Genomic DNA, 22,658 nt, shown 5'->3' with positions numbered 1-22,658 from the left:
CACCGGCAAGACGCTGCACCGGGTGGCTTCCCATGTTGCCTATGCCTAAATCCGCCACTGCCTGTACTGTATGCAGTGGAGATGTGATGTTTCACTGTGACAGTACAGTACATGTGGTGCTGTTCGACAGCAGTGCACACAGGGGGACAATGGCTTTAGTCTAGATTTCCAGGTCAAATGAATCTGATTCAGTATCTCCTCCATGTGTTGTCCTCCCTGTCATGTCCCCAATCCTCACCGCCAAGACACTGTGTTATGGATCATTGCTCCGATGACATCACCCCGTTGAAGTTGAAATGTAAAATGGTTAAGGTAAGGGTTAATGTAATGAACACGAGGGGAGACAGAGAGCTGGTTTCAAGCACAGGGCGCAGTAGGTGTTTATTGTAAAGGACCACAGGGGGAGGCAGGTATCTGGGTCCAGGGGCAGGCAGAAGGTCATACACAGGGGGTCCAAAAGGGAAACAGTACTGTCACGCCCTGACCTGAGTATTCTTTGTTTTTTAAATATATTTTGGTTAAGTCAGGGTGTGACGAGGGTGGTATGTGTGTTTTGTCTCATCTAGGGCTTTTGTACTATCTAGGGGTTTTGTAGATTTATGGGGTTGATTCCATCTAGGTGTTTATGTAGGTCTATGGTTGCCTAGATTGGTTCTCAATTAGAGGCAGGTGTTTATCGTTGTCTCTGATTGGGAACCATATTTAGGCAGCCATCTTCTTTGGGTATTTTGTGGGTTATTGTCTATGTTATACGTTAGCACATTGTTTCATTAGCAGTCACGTTCTTCTTATCGTTTTGTTTAAGTGTTCTTCCTGCAATAAAGAAGAATGTATTCTAACCACTTTGGTCTACTCCATACGACGATCGTGACAAGTACAGGCAGAGAAAAGGCTAATAACGTAGTCCGGGAGATCAGCCAATAGGTAGATAACAGGAAATCCGATAGGCTAAAGTACAGGCAGGGAAGGCGTCGTTAATGAGGCAGGCAAAAACTATCCAACACAGGAGGAGTAAATCACAGGGAAACCCAGTCTCCCCGAAGATGTGTCACAAAACAAACAATACCTCACAGTGATGGGGTGCGAAGAACTGAACTAAAAAGTGTGTGATAATGACATACAGGTGTGTGAACTAGTGATTAGAATTCAGATGATTAGGATCTGGAGAGTGAGCTGCGTTCAGGGGATCTAGGTGTTTGAGAGTGTGGGCTGGAAAGTGAGCTGCGTTCAGGGGATCTAGGTGTTTGAGAGTGTGGGCTGGAAAGTGAGCTGCGTTCAGGGGATCTAGGTGTTTGAGGGTGTGGGCTGGAGAGTGAGCTGCGTTCAGGGGATCTAGGTGTTTGAGGGTGTGGGCTGGAGAGTGAGCTGCGTTCAGGGGATCTAGGTGTTTGAGGGTGTGGGCTGGAGAGTGAGCTGCGTTCAGGGGATCTAGGTGTTTGAGGGTGTGGGCTGGAGAGTGAACTGCGTTCAGGGGATCTAGGTGTTTGAGGGTGTGAGTTGGGAGCAGACGTCACAGTTATGGTGATGGTTAAGGTTATGGTTTGGGTAGGGACATCCCAAGAATACCAGATAGCACCAACACTGTGTTATGATTGTATTATGACACGTTTTGTAAATCATGGTAGGAATTACTGGTATAGTATTGTAGTATTGAATGTCAATGTTTTCTTCATTTCTGTCAATAAACAAAATAGTTGGAATACTTACCATTTCAAATCAAATCAAATTGTATTAGTCACATGCGCTGAATACGACCTTACCTGTGAAATGTTTACTTACAAGCCCTTAACCAACAATGCAGTTCAAGAAATAGAGTTAAGAAAATATTGACAAAATAAACTAAAGTAAACCATTTAAAGTAACACAAGATAACAATAACAAGGCTATATACAGGGGGTACTGGGTTAATGTGAGGAACATAGTGAGTGTAGCATTGTAACCAACCGTCTGAAGGGATTATAACATAAAGACATGGTTGGTAATGTCAGCCTACTGTATTTCAGTGTGTTGTCTCTGATAACACACACACACACACACACACACACACACACACACACACACACACACACACACACACACACACACACACACACACACACACACACACACACACACACACACACACACACACACACACACACACACACACACACAGAATAGCTCACCATTCTCCTATTGGACTCAGTAATAGTGTAGGGTTGACCTCTGGCCCTAAGAAGCCCAGGGAAGATGATTAGATGAGACAGCAGCCACTGAGGCCTGTGATACAAACCTTAAAGGCCGAGCGCAGTCTTATATACAGTACCGGTCAAACGTTTGGACACACCTACACATTGCAGGTTTTTTCTTTATTTTTTAAAACTGTTTTCTACATTGTAGAATAATAGTGAAGACATCAAAACTATGAAATAATCCATATGGCATCATGTAGTAACAAAAAGTGTTGAACAAATTCTTAAAAAGTAGCCACCCTTTGCACACTTTTGGCAAGCTTCATGAGGAATTATTTTCCAACAGTCTTGAAGGAGTTCCCACATATGCTGAGCACTTGTTGGCTGCTTTCCCATCCCTCTGCAGTCAAACTCATCCCAAACCATCTCTGTTGGGTTGAGGTCGTGTGATTGTGGAGGCCAGGTCATCTGATGCAGCACTCCATCACTCAACCTGGAAGTGTGTTGGGTTATTGTCCTGTTGAAAAACAAATGATAGTCCCACTAAGCGCAAACCAGATGGGATGGCGTATCGCTGCAGAATGCTGTGGTAGCCATGCTGGTTAAGTGTGCCTGGAATTCTAAATAAATCAAAGACAGTGTCGCCATCAAAGCACCCCCACACCATCACAACTCCTTATCCATGCTTCTCGGTGGGAAATACACATGCGGAGATCAACCGTTCACCTACTCCGCGTCTCACAAAGACACAGCGGTTGGAACCAAAAATCTCAAATTTGGACTCATCAGACCAAAGGACAGATTTCCACTGGTCTAATGTCCCTTGCTCATGTTTCTTGACACATGCAAGTATCTTCTTCTTATTGGTGACTTTAGTAGTGGTTTCTATATAGCAATTCGACCATGAAGGCCTGATTCACACAGTCTCCTCTGAACAGTTGATATTGAGATGTGTCTGTTACTTGAACTCTGTGAAGCATTTATTTGGGCTGCAATCTGAGGTGCCATTAACTCTAATAAACTTATCCTCTGCAGCAGAGGTAACTCTGGGTCTTCCTTTCCTGTGGCAGTCCTCACGAGAGCCAGTTTCATCATAGTGCTTGATGGTGTTTGCAACTTCACTTGAAGAAACTTAAATATTTATTGAAATTGTCCGTATTTACTGACCTTCATGTCTTAAAGTAATGATGGACTGTCATTTCTCTTTGCTTATTTGAGCTGTTCTTGCCATAATATGGACTTGGTGTTTTACCAAATAGGGCTATCTTCTGTAAACCACCGCTACCTTGTCACAACACAACTGATTGGCTCAAAGGCATTAAGAAGGAAAGAAATTCCACAAATTTAACAAGGCACACCTGAAATGCTTTCCAGGTGACTACCTCATGAAGCTGATTGAGAGAATGCCAAGAGTGTGCAAAGCTGTCATCAAGGCAAAGGGTGGCTATTTGAAGAATCTCAAATATAAAATATATTTTGCTTTGTTTAACAATTGTGTGGTTACTACATGATTCCATATGTGTTATTTCATAGTTGTGATGTTTTCACTATTATTCTACAATGTGTAAAATAGTAAAAATAAAGAAAAACCCTGGAATGAGTAGATGTGTCCAAACTTTTGACTGGTACTGTATATATATGTCTATATATTTCCACAGTAATAAATCTGTGAAAAGGACAATACCCTTTGAGTGTAAAAGCTGTTAGAAAAGGTCACCTGAAATTTCAGCCTTTTTTGGTGGGATGGAGTTTTGGCCTTCTGTTGTGACATCACCATGTGGTAAATGAGTTAATAGACCAATAAGAAAGAAAGTTCCAAACCTCTCTGCCAATAACAGCTAGTTTTAAGATTTCCCCTCCCCATGCAAACCACTCCCAGACTGTCCTATCAACATTTTTCCTTGAGAAATTGCTCTTCACTAAGAAGCTATTTTTTTCTTTTAAACATTTTAAATTGAAAACAATCACAGTAAGGTACTTAATTGTTTTCCAGAATGTATTTGATATTGAGATAGAAATGTCTTCATTGGATGTTTTAATTACGATTTAAACACACCACCACATATATGTCACATCAACAGCATCCTCCCCGACACCCTAGACCCACTCCATTTCACATACCGCCCCAACAGATCCACAGAAGACGCAATCTCAATCGCACTCCACACTGCCTTTTCCCACCTGGACAAAAGGAACACCTTTGTGAGAATGCTGTTCATTGATTACAGCTCAGCATTCAACACCATAGTGCCCATGAAGCTCATCACTAAGCTAAGGACTCTGGGACTAAACACTTCTGCAACTGGATCCTGGACTTCCTGATGGGCCGCCCCCAGGTGGTAAGAGTAGGCAACAACACGTCTGCCACGCTGATCCTTAACACTGGGGCCTCTCAGGGGTCTGTACTTAGTCCCCTCCTGTACTCCCTGTTCACCATCAACTGCGTGGCCAAACACGACTCCAACACCATCATTAAGTTTGCTTACGACACAACAGTGGTAGGCCTGATCCCCGACAACGATGAGACAGCCTATAGGCAGGAGGTCAGAGAACTAGCAGTGTGGTGCCAGGACAACAACCTCTCACTCAATGTGAGCAAGATAAAGGAGATGATTGTGGACTACAGGAAAAGGCGGGCTGAACAGGCCCCTTAACATCGACGGAGCTGTAGTGAAGCGGGTCAAGAGTTTTAATTAAGTTCCTTGGTGTCCACATCACCAATCAATCAAAATGTATTTATAAAGCCCTTCTTACATCAGATGATGTCACAAAGCGCCAAACATACCAAGACAGCCGTGAAGAGGGCAGGACAAAACCTTTTCCCCCTCAGGAGACTGAAAAGATTTGGCATGGGTCCCCAGATTGTCAAAAGGTTCTACAGCTGCACCATCAAGAGCATCCTGACTGGTTGCATCACCGCCTGTAACTGCTCAGCATCTGACCGTAAGGCGCTACAGAGGGTTGTGCGTACAGCCCAGTACATCACTGGGGCCAAGCTTCCTGCCATCCAGGACCTATATAATAGGTGGTGTCAGAGGAAAGCCCATAAAATTGTCAGACACTCCCGTCACTGTTTTCTCTGCTACCGCACGGCAAGCGGTACCGGAGCGCCAAGTCTAGGACCAAAAGGCTCCTCAACAGCTTCTACCTCCAAGCCATAAGACTGCTGAACAATTAATACATTTGCCACCGGACTATCTACATTGACCCCCCACCCTTTTGTGCACTGCTACTACTCATTGTTTGTTATCTATGCATAGTCACTTCACCCCTACATGTACAAATTATCTCAACTAACCTGTACCCCCGCACACTGACTCGGTACCGGTACCCCCTGTATATAGCCTCGTTATTGTTATTCTTATTGTGTTACTTTTTTTGTTTTGTTTTTTGTTTCATTTTTACCCCTTTTTCTCCACAATTTCGTGGTGTCCAATTGTTTAGTAGCTACTATCTTGTCTCATTGCTACAACTCCCGTACGGGCTCGGGAGAGACGAAGGTTGAAAGTCATGCGTCCTCAGATACACAACCCAACCAAGCCGCACTGCTTCTTAACACAGCACGCATCCAACCCGGAAGCCAGCCGCACCAATGTGTCGGAGGAAACACCGTGCACCTGGCAACCTTGGCTGGCGTGCACTGCGCCCGTCCCGCCACAGGAGTCGCTGGTGCGCGATGAGACAAGGATATCCCTACAGGCCAAACCCTCCCTAACCCGGACTAGGCCAATTGTGCGTCGCCCCACGGACCTCCCGGTCGCGGCCAGTTACGATAGAGCCTGGGCGCGAACCCAGAGTCTCTGGTGGCACTTTAGTCTATTTGGTAAATATTTTCTTAAATCTTCTTGAACTGCACTGTTGGTTAAGGGCTTGTAAGCAAAAAAGCATTTCATAGGAAGGTCTACACTTGTTGTAATCAGCGCAAGTGACAAATAAAGTTTGATTTGATTGATGTGGTCAAATGTGCTATCGGAATCTATTGACATATAGATACCATATAGATATAGATAAATATATAAAAATATATAATACATTATTGATTAAAATATATAGATAAATAGTTGAAGAAACTTAGATTGATAAAGCTATATCATAGATAAAGTAAAGTAAAGTATCCATATATGCAATGTTTTTTTTTGCCAAAACATTAGTGTTTAAAAATGGGAGATTGACATGTCTGATTCCATACTTCAATCAAATATGAACACACTACTAATTCAAGGAATTTGTCGAGCTGTTAAACTTAATCCCTATGACCAGTGACCATGGTTTCTTTAGAGAAGTATTTTCACCATACATCCTATGCAACATCCGCACCTTCATGTGGCAAGTATAGGAAATGCAGCTATTATAATAGGTTAGTGCCCTCAATTTCAACTCTGCACCTCAAAGCCTGTTCCACTGTTTTTTATTTTTATTGTTCCCATCTAATCGGGGACTGATTTAGACCTGGGACACCAGATGGGTGCAATTAATTAGCAGGTAAAAAAGTTTACTCCAAATGTTGGTGAGTTCCATTTTGTTCTTATATAGAAGTTGTAGTTGAGTTGTGTCTCTCTTAAAAATAAAATAAGCGGGTAGAAGAAGTTGGAAGGAACCCCACAAACTTCACTTTAGAGCAGAATGTATCATTTATAGCAGCTTGTGCCAAACCCTTAGCAGACTATTCAGATTGGAATGGCAACACATGGAAACCATACAATTAAAAGTAACTACAACGTCCGTTTAAGAACCCAACAACTTGTATGTCACGTTGAAGAGCGTTTGGAGTACACGGTTTCTGTTCTGTTGCAAAACGTTTTGACACAGAATCTGCGTATTGGAAACACCCCAGGATTCCATCAACTCACCATACCCCAACCCAACAGGTGGCGCTAAAGGTAAAGTGGTACACTTGTGGGTCGAGATTCTATTAATCAAAGAAGAGGTTAGCCAAAATACTTGTCAACATCACTACCTCAGTGGACACATCTCTTTTAGTTTAATCTGAGGAATTTGTCATTGCTAAAGTAAATAACGCTCCCCACTAGGTCTATTTGTTGCTATCTTCACTCAAGTCAAGGCGTAATTGCTGACATAATCCACCTGATTACTCAAGGTAAATATTGACAACCTGTTGTGATTGTGTGGCTAAACTAGCTAACGTTAGGTAGCTAGCTAACGCTTAAAAGCCAGGTATAGCTAACTGTGTTTATTAACATGTTGACTTTCTTTCTGGGGTTAATTATCTAGGTCTCTAACTGCAAGTATTTCACAGTCATTGATTTGCTAGAAAGCTATCAGTTGAAGACTGTTCCAGAACAGTCAGTTTGTCATAGCTAGGCTAGTTAGTGTTGTACCGGTCAATGAAATGACTGTACATTTTTAGTACCCCAACACCTTAGAAACCTCAAGCTACTTTGCTGAAGCTTTACGGTGGAGGCACAGTGGCTGAAATGAGACTATCTACTGCGAGCTGACTAGCTAGCTGTTAGTTAGGAGCTAACTAACGTTAGCAGCTAACTCGCGTTAGCTGCTAAACAAAAGACAAGCTGCCAGTCGGCTAACAAAAGCAGTTATTTTGCCAAGCAAAAGCCATTTGTGTAAAGACACCTGCTAAAGTAGGAGCTCAAAATACAATAGAGCCTTTCTGTTCATGTTGCAACGTGTTCTCTCATTTCACTTCTACTCACTGGCAAGCCTGGTTCAGCAGTGCTACAGCCTGCACCTGGTTTCTGGGCTGTACGACTCACTAATTGGCAAAATGAATCACGCCTGGTCTCCTAGTTAAGTAAATGACTGTCCTGGAACAGCATTCAACAGATGGCTTGCTAGCAAATCAATGATTGTGAAATACTTGCAGTTAGATTTAGATCGTTTGGGAGGGGGACACCGTGGAAAGTTACTGCTACGGTAACTTTCCAGTGATTGACTTGACCTGACCACCTAGGCCTATCTGATGACATGCCATTTTAAGATTAGCTACGTATCAACCGTTCCCATTGAATATGGGGTTTTGTACAGAGTAGCGAATGATTGTTTTTGGGGAGGTCCTGCAGTACTTTAGACTGATAGCTTGAAGGTATCAATAGCTAGCTCCTACTACAGAGACATTACCATTGCTGGATGTTTTTTCTTCTCCGGCCATTAATTCCATTGCACGGCGTGGAGTACACTGGGAATCTTTCTGGGTGCTCATTTGTCAATGTCTCGAAGAAGAGGCACGGCTCGCCATTGCTGTCTTACCAGTATGTGTCTTGGATGACTCGTATGATTATGGTGTCATTCACTTGCCTTGTTGTATTTGGAACTCTTGCTGACATGTTTATGTTGTAGACCATGTTCGGCAGCATCTGGGGATACTTCTACACGTCCTTCCTTAGATACTGGCTGAAGTGGTTCATCAGACAGGTGACAGGGAAATGCGAGCTGCAAAGGATTTGTGCCGGCTACAAGCCTGGGGCGCCCAGGACAACGAAAGCAGGTGAGGTTACATTCTAGATAGTGTTCATTAGGGTAACAGAACATGTTTTAAAGCGTTTTGTTACGGAAAAACAACAATTGGCATCTCTAATTGGGCAAGTCCAGATAGTCCTCCGCGTTTTTCCTCCATTCGACGCCCAAGGACCACTACCCAACCCTTACGAAAAACAAGTTGTCAGTTGTGCTATTCATTATCATTTTGAACTGTTTTTAACCTGTCATTTGATTTTTCTTCATTCAGAATACTCACTCAAGAACTCCAAATCTAAGGTAAATGTTGGAAATCATTCCTTTCACTTGATTTTTACTGAAGCAGGAATGCATGGTTGACTAGTTATCATACAGACAACCACAATCAACTGTTACATTTAACCCACTTAACAAATCCATTGATCAGTGCCGCGATGGTTGTTATTATTCTTGTTATGCTAAGCACATTCTTATCAACAGTTCGTGGGCATTTCCATGGCAACACATTTAGTTGAACAGTGCAGATGCAAGGTTTGGTAATAAAATGACAGTTTGTGCTGTTGGTGTCGTCATTCACTTACCAAACCTTTGCATCTGCACTGTTGAAAGTCGTTGTGCATAGTTGTATGGTTTGCTATAACTTTGCAAATATTCGTTTTTGTTTGGCATACATTTTAAAGGGAACAATTGAGTCTCAGCATCACTCTGTTACTATGGCATTTCCCCCATACAAAGTCAAGGCAGTAGGTAATACATAGTTGGTTGTTCCATCATCTGACCTCGGTGATCATCGTGCTTGTTATGACATCATAGTCTGTAGGAGAAGTACTAACACAAACTCTGAGCTATTACCATGGATGAGATAACTAATCACACCATCTCTCTCCTCTGTCCCTCCATCCTTTTCCCCTCCCTTTCTCTTCCTCTCTCCTTCCCTCTCTCCAGCTATTAAGAGCTGCTGTGGATGTGGAGGAGGATGGTTTGGAGAAGCATCTGGATCTTATCATGAGGGAAAAGAATGTCAAAACGCAGAGGGATCCCACGTCAGTCTTGTTATCCTTTACAGTTTTATTAATATTTTATATAGATGATTTTATATGGTATATGTTGATGACTAATGTGTGTCTCTTTGGTCCTAGGTTTAAGGTGAATCTGAAGCTGTGTCTCTTACAAATAACGGGATACAGGAACTTATTCACCTCCGTGGAAGAGTTGAGGAAAGAGAATTTTGACTCGGATAAAGTCCAACACGAGGAAATGCTTTTGAAGGTACTGTGGCCGGTAATTTTTTTGATGTCAATGACTAGCATGGAGCAGTGGAATGTTTCTGCATGAGATGATTCAACATGACTGTTTCAAACTTTTTAATATCATCTCTATTTAAAGGTAAGTGTAAAGTATTAACAGGAATGGACTTGTCTGACTCTACAGTTATGGGACCTGTTGATGCCTGAGGTCAAACTGGAGTCCAGAGTTACCAAACAGTGGGGCGACATTGGTTTCCAAGGCGATGACCCCAAGACTGACTTCCGAGGAATGGGCATGTTGGGCCTAACCAACCTTGTGTGAGTTATGTTGTCTGAATGGCTGTCCAGTCCTTAACAATCTAACCTTGCTCATCAGTATTCTGAAAAGTTGTATATTTTTTTCTCAAGTTTAAGCTAGATTTCTTAACTTTTTAAATTTGGTATCTTGTTTATTACAGGTTCTTTAGTGAGAACTACACTGAAGAGGCTCGGCAAGTGCTGTCCCACGCAAACCATCCCAAACTGGGGTAAGGATTACGTAATTACCTAATTTTAGGAGTTGACTGGCCTGTTGAACTCTGTTCTTTATATGTCAGCTGTTCTGTTGCACATTTCAGTATATTCACTCATCTATCAATAGTTGTGTTTGTTTTAGCTTGCCCAATGTACTGGGTGGGTAGAGTTTCCACATTTGAGACTTTTCCATTAGTCCTAAAGTGAAACCTCTGCCCACCTGGGCCCCAAACAAGCTACAACAAGCACACCCAAAGTAAACCTACTTTGACAACATTTATAGCCTTTTAATGATTATCATATGTGTGTCATGTTTCAGGTACTCCTATGCCATAGTGGGTATCAACCTGACGGAGATGGCGTACAGTTTACTGAAGAGTGGTGCTCTCAAACCCCACTTCTACAACACGGTGTCTGGGAGACCCCAACTGCAGCACCTCCATCAGCTGTTCTGTAAGTGTATGCTAATCTCTCTCAACTCTGTTTGTCAGTAGCATAGGGGATAACTCCCTGCTTCAGGTTACCTAAACCCCTAAGTCTGTCTTGGCCTCCCTGCTTCAGGTTACCTAAACCCCTAAGTCTGTCTTGGCCTCCCTGCTTCAGGTTACCTAAACCCCTAACTCTGTCTTGGCCTCCCTGCTTCAGGTTACCTGGTGTACAAGTTTGATAAGTTCTGGGTGGAGGAGGAGCCCGAGAGCATCATGGAGTTCAACCACTACAGGGAAAAGTTCCACGACAATATCAAGATTCAACTGCTGGACCCTGCCGTCGCCCTCACCATGACGGATAGTCCAAGAAGTAACTGACCGACCAACCGACTGAACGGGTCTCGCTTGGACCTAATTGGGACCACCAGAACCTCTACACTACAGCGTACTTCCAAACTAATAAGGGACATTTTGAGCTAGCTTTCCCTTCGATCTTAGTTTAGACCCAATCTACACACTTTTTTAAAATTTGTATAAATTAGTGACTAGTTTTTAGAAATAAGTAAGACCAGGTGACTGGAATTCAACCCTCTGCCTCAAATAATGACCATTCCAATGCTTCAAATATTACAAAAGGGGAAATAAAATAGTAGGGCACTAGTTCTATGTAGTTAATTGGCTGTGTACTTTTCAGTGGACATGGAAAGGAATTACACAATAGTTTTAGAGGAAATGGAGATTGGTAATAATATTAACTAGCTGGTAACTAGGTTTGAATTTATTTAACAAAGTCAACAAGTGCCGTCTCGCATGTATTCATAATAATTTTGCCTACTCATTCTCGTATTTGTCCTTCTTGCTCAGGAATCAAATATGTGTCCAGAGAGGGAATTTATATCGTAGTAGACTTAAAACTAAGGAATCATTTGTTTACCTAATGCTCAATGGTTGTACTACTTACTCAGACACTGAGAGCTCTGTGCATGTTTTAATGCGTTTGAATTGATACCGTCATTGTTGTCAATACATTTCAATAGGTGGTGCTGAGATTACTGGTTATTACGCCGCTGCCTATTCCACACATTCGTACAATATTGTCTTTGCTGAAAGCTGACTTTGTATGGTATTTTGTCTGTTATTTATAGGCCGTGGGCCCTGATTTTTTTTTGAAGATGATTTGACATTTTGTAGACCCAGTATGGAACTTTGTAACGACTGACACATGCCCAGTGTTAATAAATTAAACTTATGATGTGATGTTTTCGGATGAGTGTGTGATGACTGTCAGCTGTCAGGCCGAGATTGAGATTAAATGGAGCGTGTAACGAACAATACAATGAACACAGACAAACAAAATAAGTATATTTATAAAGTTCAATATATTGCAAATTACCAACATCTAAATACTAATTATTAAACTATAACTTATTACATTTGTTGGGGGGGAATTAAGGGAAGGGAAAGTGGGATAAATAGTCAGCTGCACAACTGAATGCATTCAACTGAAATGTGTCTTCTGAATTTAACCCAACCCCTCTGAATCAGAGCGTTGCGGAGGGGGCTGCCGTAACCGGCGACCGGGAGTTGTTGTTGGGGATTCAATTTAAGCACACAATACAAGGGAAGCCTTTTTCTACCCAGTCCTGGTAGCCCAGCAGTCGTTCCTAGAGTACTGTATCCTAACCCTAGTACACCTGATTTAAAGGAACAGCGGCTTGCTGATTAGTTCACATTTGGCAGGTGTGCTAAATAGACTGTCGAGAATAGCTAGAGGTCCACAAGGACTGGTTTGAGACCGTAGGAGAAGTATAGGTCAAAATAAATAACAATAGAGAAAATAAAACTTCTCCACGGTAGATGCACTTCAAATGTACTTTCATAACTCCTTTTTTAACAAAGGATTCCTCATTATTCATACAACATGCTGATGAACACATAGGAATCTTAACGTTATGGATCGTGGTCCATAGTGTTCCTGTAGTCTACACTACATTGTGTGTCCAACTCAATATGGCTAGGGTTTATGCGTTTGTCAATCCATCATTGCAAAGGGCTCTTTGCACGTAGGAATGAAGTTAACTTTTGTCCTCCATCTTCTGCTTTCCTACCATCATGACTCTCTTGAGCTGCTCAAATGACACAAACATCACAACGTTCCATGAGCCCAGCCTTAGAAATGAGGGCACAAATCTACAGGGAACAAGAGAGGACAAATTAAACATTAGTTGGCCTGTCTGGGAGAGACTTTCAACTAAAGATCCCTGCGAATGCTCCAAAGTTTTGCTTAGTAGAGTTCAGAGGGGACTGCTGGGAGGAGCTATAGGAGGATGGGCTCATTGTAACGGCTAGAATGTTATAAATGGAACGTAGTCAAACGTGGTTTCAATATGTTTGATTACATTCCAGCCATTACAATGAGCCAGTCCTCCTATATCTCCTCCCACCAGCCTCCTCTGGTAGAGTTACTGTGTCAAGGTAACCACCCAAAACAGGAAAATCAATGATATATCATTGAGGACTAAAATGTACAACTACATCCAACGGTCTTGTTCTATCAACAGACTGAAGGACACCGGTCTGTTTGTACAGTGTGTGTGACTGTCTGTGAGCTCACCCTTTGTAGAAGGCTGTGGGTCCCTCTTTGGTGGCCATGGTCCAGGCACAGTTGATGGCACTCTTATACTGGCCCGGCGGAGAGTTCATGTATCGTGTCTTCACCACGTCCACCGGAGAGGCAATGCAGGTGGTAACGAAGCCGGCGCCAAACGCAGAAGCAAAATGGCACGGGAGGTTATCTGTGGGAAAACGGTCATCACAAGCCCTTTGAAACACTGTCACAAAGATATCAATGGGCACCTATTTTCAGTATGATTAACGATTTTAGATTTTGTGGATACCATGTTTGTAAAGTCAACTAGCCAGCTAACTAATTCAACCAAAAAGTGCAATTCGTTTTACTAGCCTGTATTTCAAACTCAATTTGCTAGCTAGCTAGCAATGACCAGCGCTGGCTTGTTTCCATAGAAATAGAATGAGAACATATTGTTATGGTGAATCCATTATGACTTGTGTAACTAATCATAGTTTAAAGATTGAACCTTAGATGAACTAGTGGATTAACACAGATGTGTAACAGAAATGCTGACACTAAAGTTAATGTTCAAGTAGTGCCATGCAGATACATTGTACTGTATAAGGCCTCTGTCTCGAGGCCTACAGGAAATCATTATCTTTGTTTTATACCGCTTTGTTGTGAAAGGTGCAATAAAAATCCTTTAGATAAATGTTAGCTCCGTGTTATTCCATAGCTGGACAGAATATTATGTACCACTATGTATACTGTTATCAGGCTTTCAAGACACATGAAGAACAAAAGAGCGAGAGGGCATGTGGACTTCTGCCCAGTCAGCTGTCTCACTGTGACTGTATGCACCAATAGCACCCACTCACCTGACAACAGGTTGTGCCTAAGAATGGCCTCCTTGATGAGGTCATAGGTCACAAGCTCTGTGCAGTTGACCAGAGCGTTCCTAGTGATGTTGGGTAGACAGCCTGGAGTGAACAAGAAGCAGGTCGGTTGGTTAATAACCCCAATAGTTATACCAGAATTAAACCACTAGTCTATCATTAGTAAAAGGCCCAAGAAAACTCAACAACAACCTGCAAAGCCAAGTTTTATTTTCAGGTGCACTCAAGTTCTGTCTTATGGGATCATCAACTTTGCAGCATCTGCTCCAATCAATATCTGTACATCCCTGACATTGAATGACAGTGACATAGACAACAATCTTTGGTCTTTTCTATGCAAACAGTTCCACTACGGACAAACACAATCAATGGGGCTCAAAGTTAGCAGCAACACAACCAATGGGGCTCAAGGTTAGCAGCAACACAACCAATGGGGCTCAAGGTTAGCAGCAACACAATCAATGGGGCTCAAGGTTAGCAGCAACACAACCAATGGAGATTGGTGTTGCAAATCAACCGATTGGGCCCAGGGTTGTACTGACTAACCTTTCCAGAGCCCGCGGATGCCCTCGTGGTTGAAAATGTGTTTGTAGGCCTGCATGGTGCCCGTGTAGCGACGAGCCACCCCGGTCAGGTTGACCTGGGCCTGGAAGCGGACCTTCACCACGTCAGTGGGCTGGGCGAAAGACACAGCCATGGCCCCTGTGGTGCAGCCGGCCAAGATACGGATACCAATATTTGCAGCTGGGATAGGACAGGGGCAGACGGGGTACGAGGGTTTGTTAAGTACTGAAAGGATGATGATTGAGGTACTATATGATGCTTCTTCTCTTGGTACAAAATATGTAACATCACAGATTATTATCTCCGATGAATTATCCTAATTTACTGTCTGCTCCGCCAGAGTAGAAGTTTTTGACGTTGTCATAGAAGCCGATCCTGATGGAGGCAAAGCACATCTGTCTCTGTAAGCCCGCCACCAGACCGTTATACAGCGACCTGGGCCCCTCCGTCCGGATCATGGTACTGATTGTCCCAAACACCCCCCGGTAGCGGATGCCCTTGGTAGCTTCCGACGCCACCTTCTCTCCCTGAATCTGGGGTATACAAGTGTCAGTGTTAACGGAGGTCCCCAAAAGAATCAGTGTTACAGGAGGTGCCAGTAAAATTCAGAGTTACAGGTCAGACTCAAGTCTTCAAGGGCTGGAGGTGGACAGTGAACCATTACCTGGAGTCTGACTTTGGCTGTATCCAGGGGAAAGGTGACCAGGTCAGCGATGCAGGCGGCTGAGCCAGCACTCAGCAGCTTCACCCCCAGGGTAGGGGGTGTATCGGAGGGCTTCATTCCCACCATGGTCCCTGATACTGCAGACAGTGAAGGAGGAAGAGGGAAGAATGTCAACACGCATCTATTCTCTCTTACCATCCTTGGAATTTAGGAAAATGCTGTGGATACTTAGGACATTGTTGATTAAATATGCCGGTCAATTTGTCGATTCAGTTTCTAAATTACCATAGCCTGTGCAGTGTGTAGCCTATTGCTGTGGCAGGAGGGATTTTGTGATATTTGAAAACACATTACATCATAATAACAACTGAACAGCATTGATTATAATAATCTACACAATCAACCAGATGAAATAAACATCAGTTATATATAGGGGTGGGTTGCACCAACATGGATTAACTCAAACTGGGTTTAATCCAGGTTTAAACTGGGTTAAATCAAGGTTTTAGTATTAATCTTGTTGCACCACATTTTTAACCTAGTTTTAAATGAATCTTAGTTCAATTTAAATCTTCTTCTAAACCAAGTTTAATTTTGTTCTTAGTTTAAATATTCTTGCTCCATTGTTTTAAAATGAAATGAAAATGTAGATAAGGGATTATTCTAAACTGCTCCTGCAGGAGGTTTAAATTGATAAAATGTCTGTGTATGTGCTTCATTTTCAGTGTGATTAACACTCTTGTGGATACCATGATTGCAAAGGTCAACTAGCCAGCTAACTAATTTGACCAAAATGTATAGTTTTATTAGCCTGTATTTCAAACTTAATTTGCTAGCTAACTAGCAATGCTATATTGGTTCCAAAGAAATAGAATGAGAACATATTGCTATGGTGAATCCATTATGACACGTGTAACTAATCATAGTTTAAAGATTGAAACTTAGATTAACTAATCCAGGTTGAAAATTAAATGGTGCAACACATCTCAAAAAGAAACCAAGATTTACAAAACCTATATTAGGTCTAATCAACAACAACAAAAATTAAACCATGTTGGTCAAATCAAATCAAATTGTTTTGGTCACATACACATGGTTAGCAGATGTTATGCCGAGTGTAGCGAAATCTAACAGGTAATATCTGAGAGTACTTACATTGTTATTAATCCTGTGGATTAAAATCCGTTGACTAGCTATTGGTTTACTGCAGGACGTAAGAGCCCAAACTACAGTCCCAGGGAGCCAGCCCTAACCCTGAAACAAGGAGTTGTGCATCATATTTATTAGATTTTTTTTACTGACTTGCCACAGAGAGAGGCGTTACTGTGTGCAGGAGCACGGGCCAAACCAAAGTCCACTCACTGTCAAGAAAGTCAATGTCCAAATCAACCCTACAGCAGCGCACAGCTTCTAACATTTGTGAAAAACAACACATTTACCAGTACATTACGTTGTAACTATAATACAACATTTAATGGGAATATTTAATTAATCCCAGTGCAATGTGGCAACATTCACCACTCATTGTGTAATGGTACCTTTTGTCATAAACTCAGCAAAAAAATAAATGTCCTCTCACTGTCAACTGCTTTTATTTTCAGCAAACTTAACATGTGTAAATATTTGTATGAACATAACAAGATTCAACAACTGAGACATAAACTGAAAAAGTTCCACAGACATGTGACTAACATAAATGGAATAATGTGTCCCTGAACAAAGAGGGGTTAAAAATCAAAAGTAACAGTCAGTACCTGGTGTGGCCACCAGCTGCATTAATTACTGCAATGCATCTCCTCATGGACTGCACCAGAATTGCCAGTTCTTGCTGTGAGATGTTACCCCACTCTTCCACCAAGGCACCTGCAAGTTCCCGGACATTTCTGCGCGGAATGGCCCTAGCCCTCACCCTCCGATCCAACAGGTCCCAGACGTGCTCAATAGGATTGAGATCTGGGCTCTTCACTGGCCATGGTAGAACCCTGACATTCCTGTCTTGCAGGAAATCACGCACAGAATGAGCAGAATGGCTGGTGGCATTGTCATGCTGGAGGGTCATGTCAGGATGAGCCTGCAGGAAGGGTACCACATGAGGGAGGAGGATGTTTTCCCTGTAACGCACAGTGTTGAGATCGCCTGCAATGACAACAAGCTCAGTCCGATAATGCTGTGACACACCGCCCCAGACCATGACAGACCCTCCACTTCCAAATCGCTCCCGCCCCAGAGTATAGGCCTCGGTGTAACTCTCATTCCTTCTACTATAAACTCGAATCTGACCATCACCCCTGGTGAGACTAAACCGCAACTCGTCAGTGAAGAGCACTTTTTGTCAGTCCTGTCTGGTCCAGCGATGGTGGGTTTGTGCCCATAGGCGACGTTGTTGCCGGTGATGTCTGGTGAGGACCTGCCTTTACAACAGGCCTACAAGCCCTCAGTCCAACCTCTCTCAGTCTATTGCAGACAGTCTGAGCACTGATGGAGGGATTGTGCATTCCTGGTGTAACTCGGGCAGTTGTTGTTGTTGCCATCCTGTACCTGTCCCGCAGGTGTGATGATCGGATGTACCGGTCTTGTGCAGTTGTTGTTACACGTGGTCAGCCACTGCGAGGACGATCAGCTATCCGTCCTGTCTCCCTGTAGCGCTGTCTTAGGCCTCTCACAGTACGGACATTGCAATTTATTGCCCTGGCCACATCAGCAGTCCTCATGCCAACTTGCAGCATGCCTAAGGCACGTTCACACAGATGAGCAGGGACCCTGGGCATCTTTCTTTTGGTGTTTTTCAGAGTCAGTAGAAAGGCCTCTTTAGTGTCCTAGGTTTTCATAACTGTGAGCTTAAATACCGTCTGTAAGCTGTTAATGTCTTAACAACCGTTCCACAGGTGCATGTTCATTAATTGTTTATGGTTCATTGAACAAGCATGTGGAAACTGTGTTTGAACCCTTTACAATGAAGATCTGTGAAGATATTTGGATTTTTACTAATTATCTTTGAAAGACAGGGTCCTGAAAAAGGGACGTTTACATAGCTATCTACCACAGAGTATTTGGAACCACTGGGGCTCTTTTACTCTGTTTACCCCACAGTTACCAGCTCTCAGCCAATAGGAGTTAGGGTGTGGATGACAGGGGCTTAAGGTGGGAGAGTTTAATTGGCTAACAGCCAGATTCAAGATAGTCTGTCAAAAGGTAACTGGTGTTCCTGATGAAATTGGGACAGACCAGGTGAGATAGGAAATCAATCGCAATAAAGCCAACTATTGATAAAGAGGTTTAAACATACCAGGCTGTAGTGTTCAGTCTGGTTTAACCATGGTATCAGCTAACTTAATTATCTACAATAAGTTATGTTACTATGAAAAATTGTGTTTTTAGGGGGACAAAATGTTTGAGCACATGTTGGAATGTGCCGTTCAAATCGTAATGCTGGCACATGTGGAGTGAAGAGTTTGCCTCTCTGTCAATATACAGAGGTGACAGAAGTGGGAGGGTTGTGACGTGAACTAGGGACTAAAGGTCAAATGGGGCTGATAAGAGTATCGCCTTACAGCAGGGTATTTTCCCTCTCTCCCTCTTCAGCTCAGCTACCTAGAAACGCTACCTTATGTAAAAGACTGAAAAACTGACCCTGGGCCTCCCGAGTGGCGCAGCGGTCTAAGGCACTGCATCGCAGTGCTAGAGGCATCACTACAGACCCGGGTTTGATCCCGGGCTGTATCACAACTGGCCATGATCGGGAGTCCCATAGGGCAGCACACAATTGGGCCAGCATCATCCGGGTTGGGGGGAAGGTTTGGCCGGGGGGGAGGGGTCATCGCACTCTAGCGACTCCTTGTAGAGTCAGTTGAACAGTGTTTCCTCAGGCACATTGGTGCGGCTAGCTTCCGGGTGTTAAGAAGCGCGGTTAGGCTGACCACCCAGGTTTATGGTAAACACACAGGAATGAGAACTTGATGAACAGAACATTATTGGTTAACATATTACCCCTGTGGACAAAGAGGAAAACCCGGTGATTGGAGTAAAAAACAGAAAATAATCCAAAAAGCAAGAGGGAATTGGGGACATTGTTTGCTACCATACATAAGACTATGCACCTACCGTATAGGCTCTGGGATGAATGGTAAAAAAACACTATAATTCAGCATCATACATGATTAATTAGACGTTTATGATTTTATAAATCAAATTCTTTATCCTAACACAGAACATTAATTAAAATCCAGTGTTCTACATCAGTTTCCCAAAGTCGGTCCTGAATCAGCTGTGTAGTGCAAGGGCAAACGCGTGTACCCAGGGGGGCCCCAGGACCGAGTTTGGGAAACCCCGTTCTACATTCTAATGACCTTTGAATCCATAATTTAGGGACATGATGCGTTTGCTCAGGTCCTGGGATGAACAATATTACGTAACTGCAGTCAAAGGAGGACAGAGAATGACGTATTAGCAGACCAGTTACAACTAGACGTCAGTTAAACACTTCAACCCCATCCATTACTACGTTAACGGATTAATCATTGCTAGATAATGTGTCCATATGCATTACAATGGCAAGCTCTTATTGGTCAACCTGAACCACACCCCCAAGCGTCTGCAGAGCAGCACAGCAATGAGAAGAAAGCGAGAGAACAACCTCTCTATTTCAGCATGACTCCCATGCTGACACTGCGCACCATCGTCGAAGCTAGAGAACTGCAAAAATGTCAGCCATTAACCCTTCACTTCCTTTTACTGAAAGGTAGAAAAGAAAAAAGGTATTTGCAGTGGTGGCATCAGAGATATTCTACTCCATTATTTTTTCTTGTTTCAAATGGAAGTCAATGAGCTGAGTAGACCAGACCCAACTGCTATCACATTGGTGTCTATGGGAGAGCCAGCCCCTTAAGTAGACAGGAACTGACCATTCTTTCAGTGATAAACAGCCTGATGAAAGCATCCTCATTTATCCTTATCTTTGGTGGCATTACAGGATTTTGGGTTTGATTCTGGAACATTCTCTTCTCCAGCAGAGGGTGCTCTGTCTCCATCTCTGTATAGATCAGTCTTCCCCTCTTAATGTCGAAACAGAGCGTATCAATATTTATCCCAGGCTACAGTATGAGCAACCCTAACTGATAAATCCCATAAAGAGACGAGACATTTTTAATATGTAGCGTAAGACCGTTCATTCTACAAGTTTTAATTAGTTGAAGTGGTACACTTAAAATCATGACCTTTGTACATGACAAAATCATTCACATTGGAACAAAAAATATATATAAAACAGCGTAAAAATATACAGAGCAAAAAGTTCAAAACATTGTTACAAAAAAAGAAGCTTTTGGAGTGTGCTGACGACGAGTGCAGGAGTGGCACAGAAAAAAGGCAGAAAACATTCTTATGGAATTAAAAGATGTTGTAAATGATTTTTTTTCCTGATAAAACAAAGTGCGTGTGCTCTACAGTTCAGTATGCAGGCTAAGCTACCACACAAATGAAATCTAAACAGTGTTTTCCATAGTGAATTTACTGAAGTACATCTAGTCAGATAAAGCTTTCACCACCATTCATATTTAATTCCAGTGCAAGTGTGGTTTATCCTGAAGCGGTGGCAACTAATCTTCCCAACTCTAGAAGTACAGTCACTTCTTCATTGTAGCTAACGGATGCTACCAGTCTTAACCATTGTTTCTTGTGTAAATTAGCGGCTAATAGATTAGCAGTGAGTACAACTGCCCCACAGGTTGCTGTTAGTCAATCAGCCTAGCGGCTAATGAGTTAGCGGCTAACAGAACTCTACAACGACTGAGCAGTGTTCCTCTGGGACTGTGACAGGCCACTCCTGGACTGGGCTGGTGGTCTGTAAGACTTAAACATCATGATACGTAGTAGTCTAACTGGTTTAGCGATTATTAGTAGTAACATGTATACACGACTTCATATAAAGTAGAGCAAGCTCAGCTAATACATGTACAGTACATACACAACAGCTCTGCCTGAATTCCTTTTGAGGTCAATAAAGCCATTTTTGTCCTTCCCTGGTCCCTCTGCTGAACAGAATCTAACCCTAAAGATAAAACAGGTTGTTGACATCTGGTAAAATACATTGCTAAATGCAGGTATTTAAAAAAAAAAAAATCTACTCTTACAGTATTGCACACAAATGTTAGACTTTTCAGTTCTAGCAGACTGTCATTCTTGTCACCCAACAAAGAGGAGAAGACTGGGTTTTTCACGTTGTACATTTACATGACATGTTTCCCTGTTTCCGAAGCAGTCAACCTACAGAGCAAGAGTCTGTCTCTGTAAATTCTCTCTTTTTCATTGAGGCATTAGTTACCCAGACAGGGAGATCTCATAGTCGCTAGCGGACAGTAGGGAGCACCCCACTTTCCTCACATTCTTGGCATTGGTGATACGTGCGGCCACCTCCACTGGCTTCTCGAAGTAAAGCACCAGGGCCTGCTCAGTGAGCACTGATGCCAGGAACTGCTCAAAGGTGATGGCCCAGTCTTTATCTATGCTGGTGCTGTGAGGCAGCCCCCCATCTCTGCCATGGGGCCCACCTTCACCGTGAGGCCCGTTCCCTCCCCCATGGGGCCTGTTCTCGCTGCGCACCAGGACCGTGTCGTCATTAATGTCCTCGCAGTGAAGCTTGTCGTCGAGCTCATGGGAGCCGCCGCTGAGCACAGAGTAGGACGACATGGACGTGTCGTCTTTGGTCTCGTCATCTGAGATGAGCATGGAGGACGATGTCCCTGTGTCCTTCGGGGACGAGTCCTCCAGCCTAATCTCCTCCATGGCAGACAGCTGCTCGCCCCTGCCATCCCTTTTCGCAGGGCCACACGGCCTGGCCTGGCTCTCCTCCTTCCCCTCTCCCTGGCCCCTCTGCTGGAAGACACCCTCAGGCTTAGTCCCTCCATCTTGGGCTGGCCCACTGGTTTTGGCCTCCTCTGGATCATCCTGGTCCTGCTCCTCCTGGTCCTTGGAATGGCAGAAGAGCTTGCCCACCTCGCCCATCTCCAGCAGCAAGCTGGTGACGGTGGCCGTGGCGTGGTACAGCTCCTGCTCCTGGGCGTCCTCGCTGAACATGTTGTACAGTGTCTTGCACAGCTCTATGAACTGGCTCTGAAGGAGAGAGAGGAAGACATACAGGTTAGCCTGGGAAGGAAGATGAGGTAGAGTCATTGGC

The 22,658-nt window shown here is 43.3% G+C and overlaps 3 protein-coding genes across 7 annotated transcripts in view; 1 reads left to right on the top strand and 2 right to left on the bottom strand.

The window, feature by feature from the left end:
• The first annotated feature begins 7,030 nt into the window (after positions 1–7,030).
• LOC109882289 (ELMO domain-containing protein 2) lies at positions 7,031–12,048 on the top strand. 4 transcript variants are annotated; one of them, XM_031837942.1, is made up of 9 exons: positions 7,031–7,051; positions 8,487–8,634; positions 8,875–8,903; positions 9,549–9,646; positions 9,743–9,872; positions 10,035–10,168; positions 10,309–10,377; positions 10,683–10,816; positions 11,009–12,048. In XM_031837942.1, exons 2-9 carry the CDS (start codon positions 8,490–8,492, stop codon positions 11,167–11,169), a joined length of 900 nt encoding a protein of 299 aa, XP_031693802.1. In that variant the 5' UTR covers positions 7,031–7,051; positions 8,487–8,489; the 3' UTR covers positions 11,170–12,048. The 4 variants fall into 4 exon arrangements, with proteins under 4 accessions (XP_031693802.1, XP_020329979.1, XP_031693801.1 ...); XM_020474390.2 differs by lacking the exon at positions 7,031–7,051 and adding an exon at positions 7,064–7,269; XM_020474389.2 differs by lacking the exon at positions 7,031–7,051 and adding an exon at positions 7,970–8,398.
• Positions 12,049–12,140: 92 nt separating this feature from the next.
• On the bottom strand, positions 12,141–16,773 carry LOC109882290 (mitochondrial uncoupling protein 2). Its single transcript, XM_020474391.2, has 7 exons — positions 16,643–16,773; positions 15,488–15,624; positions 15,149–15,356; positions 14,806–15,003; positions 14,242–14,343; positions 13,406–13,586; positions 12,141–12,981 (listed from the first exon to the last, which is right to left on the bottom strand). The coding sequence occupies exons 2-7, from the start codon at positions 15,611–15,613 to the stop codon at positions 12,867–12,869; spliced, it is 930 nt and encodes a 309-aa protein (XP_020329980.1). The 5' UTR covers positions 15,614–15,624; positions 16,643–16,773; the 3' UTR covers positions 12,141–12,866.
• Positions 16,774–20,626: 3,853 nt separating this feature from the next.
• LOC109882294 (TBC1 domain family member 9) overlaps positions 20,627–22,658 on the bottom strand; it is a 28,400-nt gene continuing 26,368 nt past the window's right edge. For both annotated transcript variants that reach the window (XM_031837940.1, XM_031837939.1), the window contains exon 23: positions 20,627–22,594. In XM_031837940.1, the coding sequence (XP_031693800.1) occupies positions 21,803–22,594 (792 nt within the window). In that variant the 3' untranslated portion in view covers positions 20,627–21,802. The remainder of the gene's footprint in view (positions 22,595–22,658) is intronic.

Source organism: Oncorhynchus kisutch, linkage group LG12 (genome assembly GCF_002021735.2).
Source record: "Oncorhynchus kisutch isolate 150728-3 linkage group LG12, Okis_V2, whole genome shotgun sequence".
Classification (NCBI taxonomy): domain Eukaryota; kingdom Metazoa; phylum Chordata; class Actinopteri; order Salmoniformes; family Salmonidae; genus Oncorhynchus; species Oncorhynchus kisutch.
The sequence above is the reverse complement of the archived record's forward strand: the minus strand, read 5'-3'. Positions and strand labels throughout refer to the sequence as shown.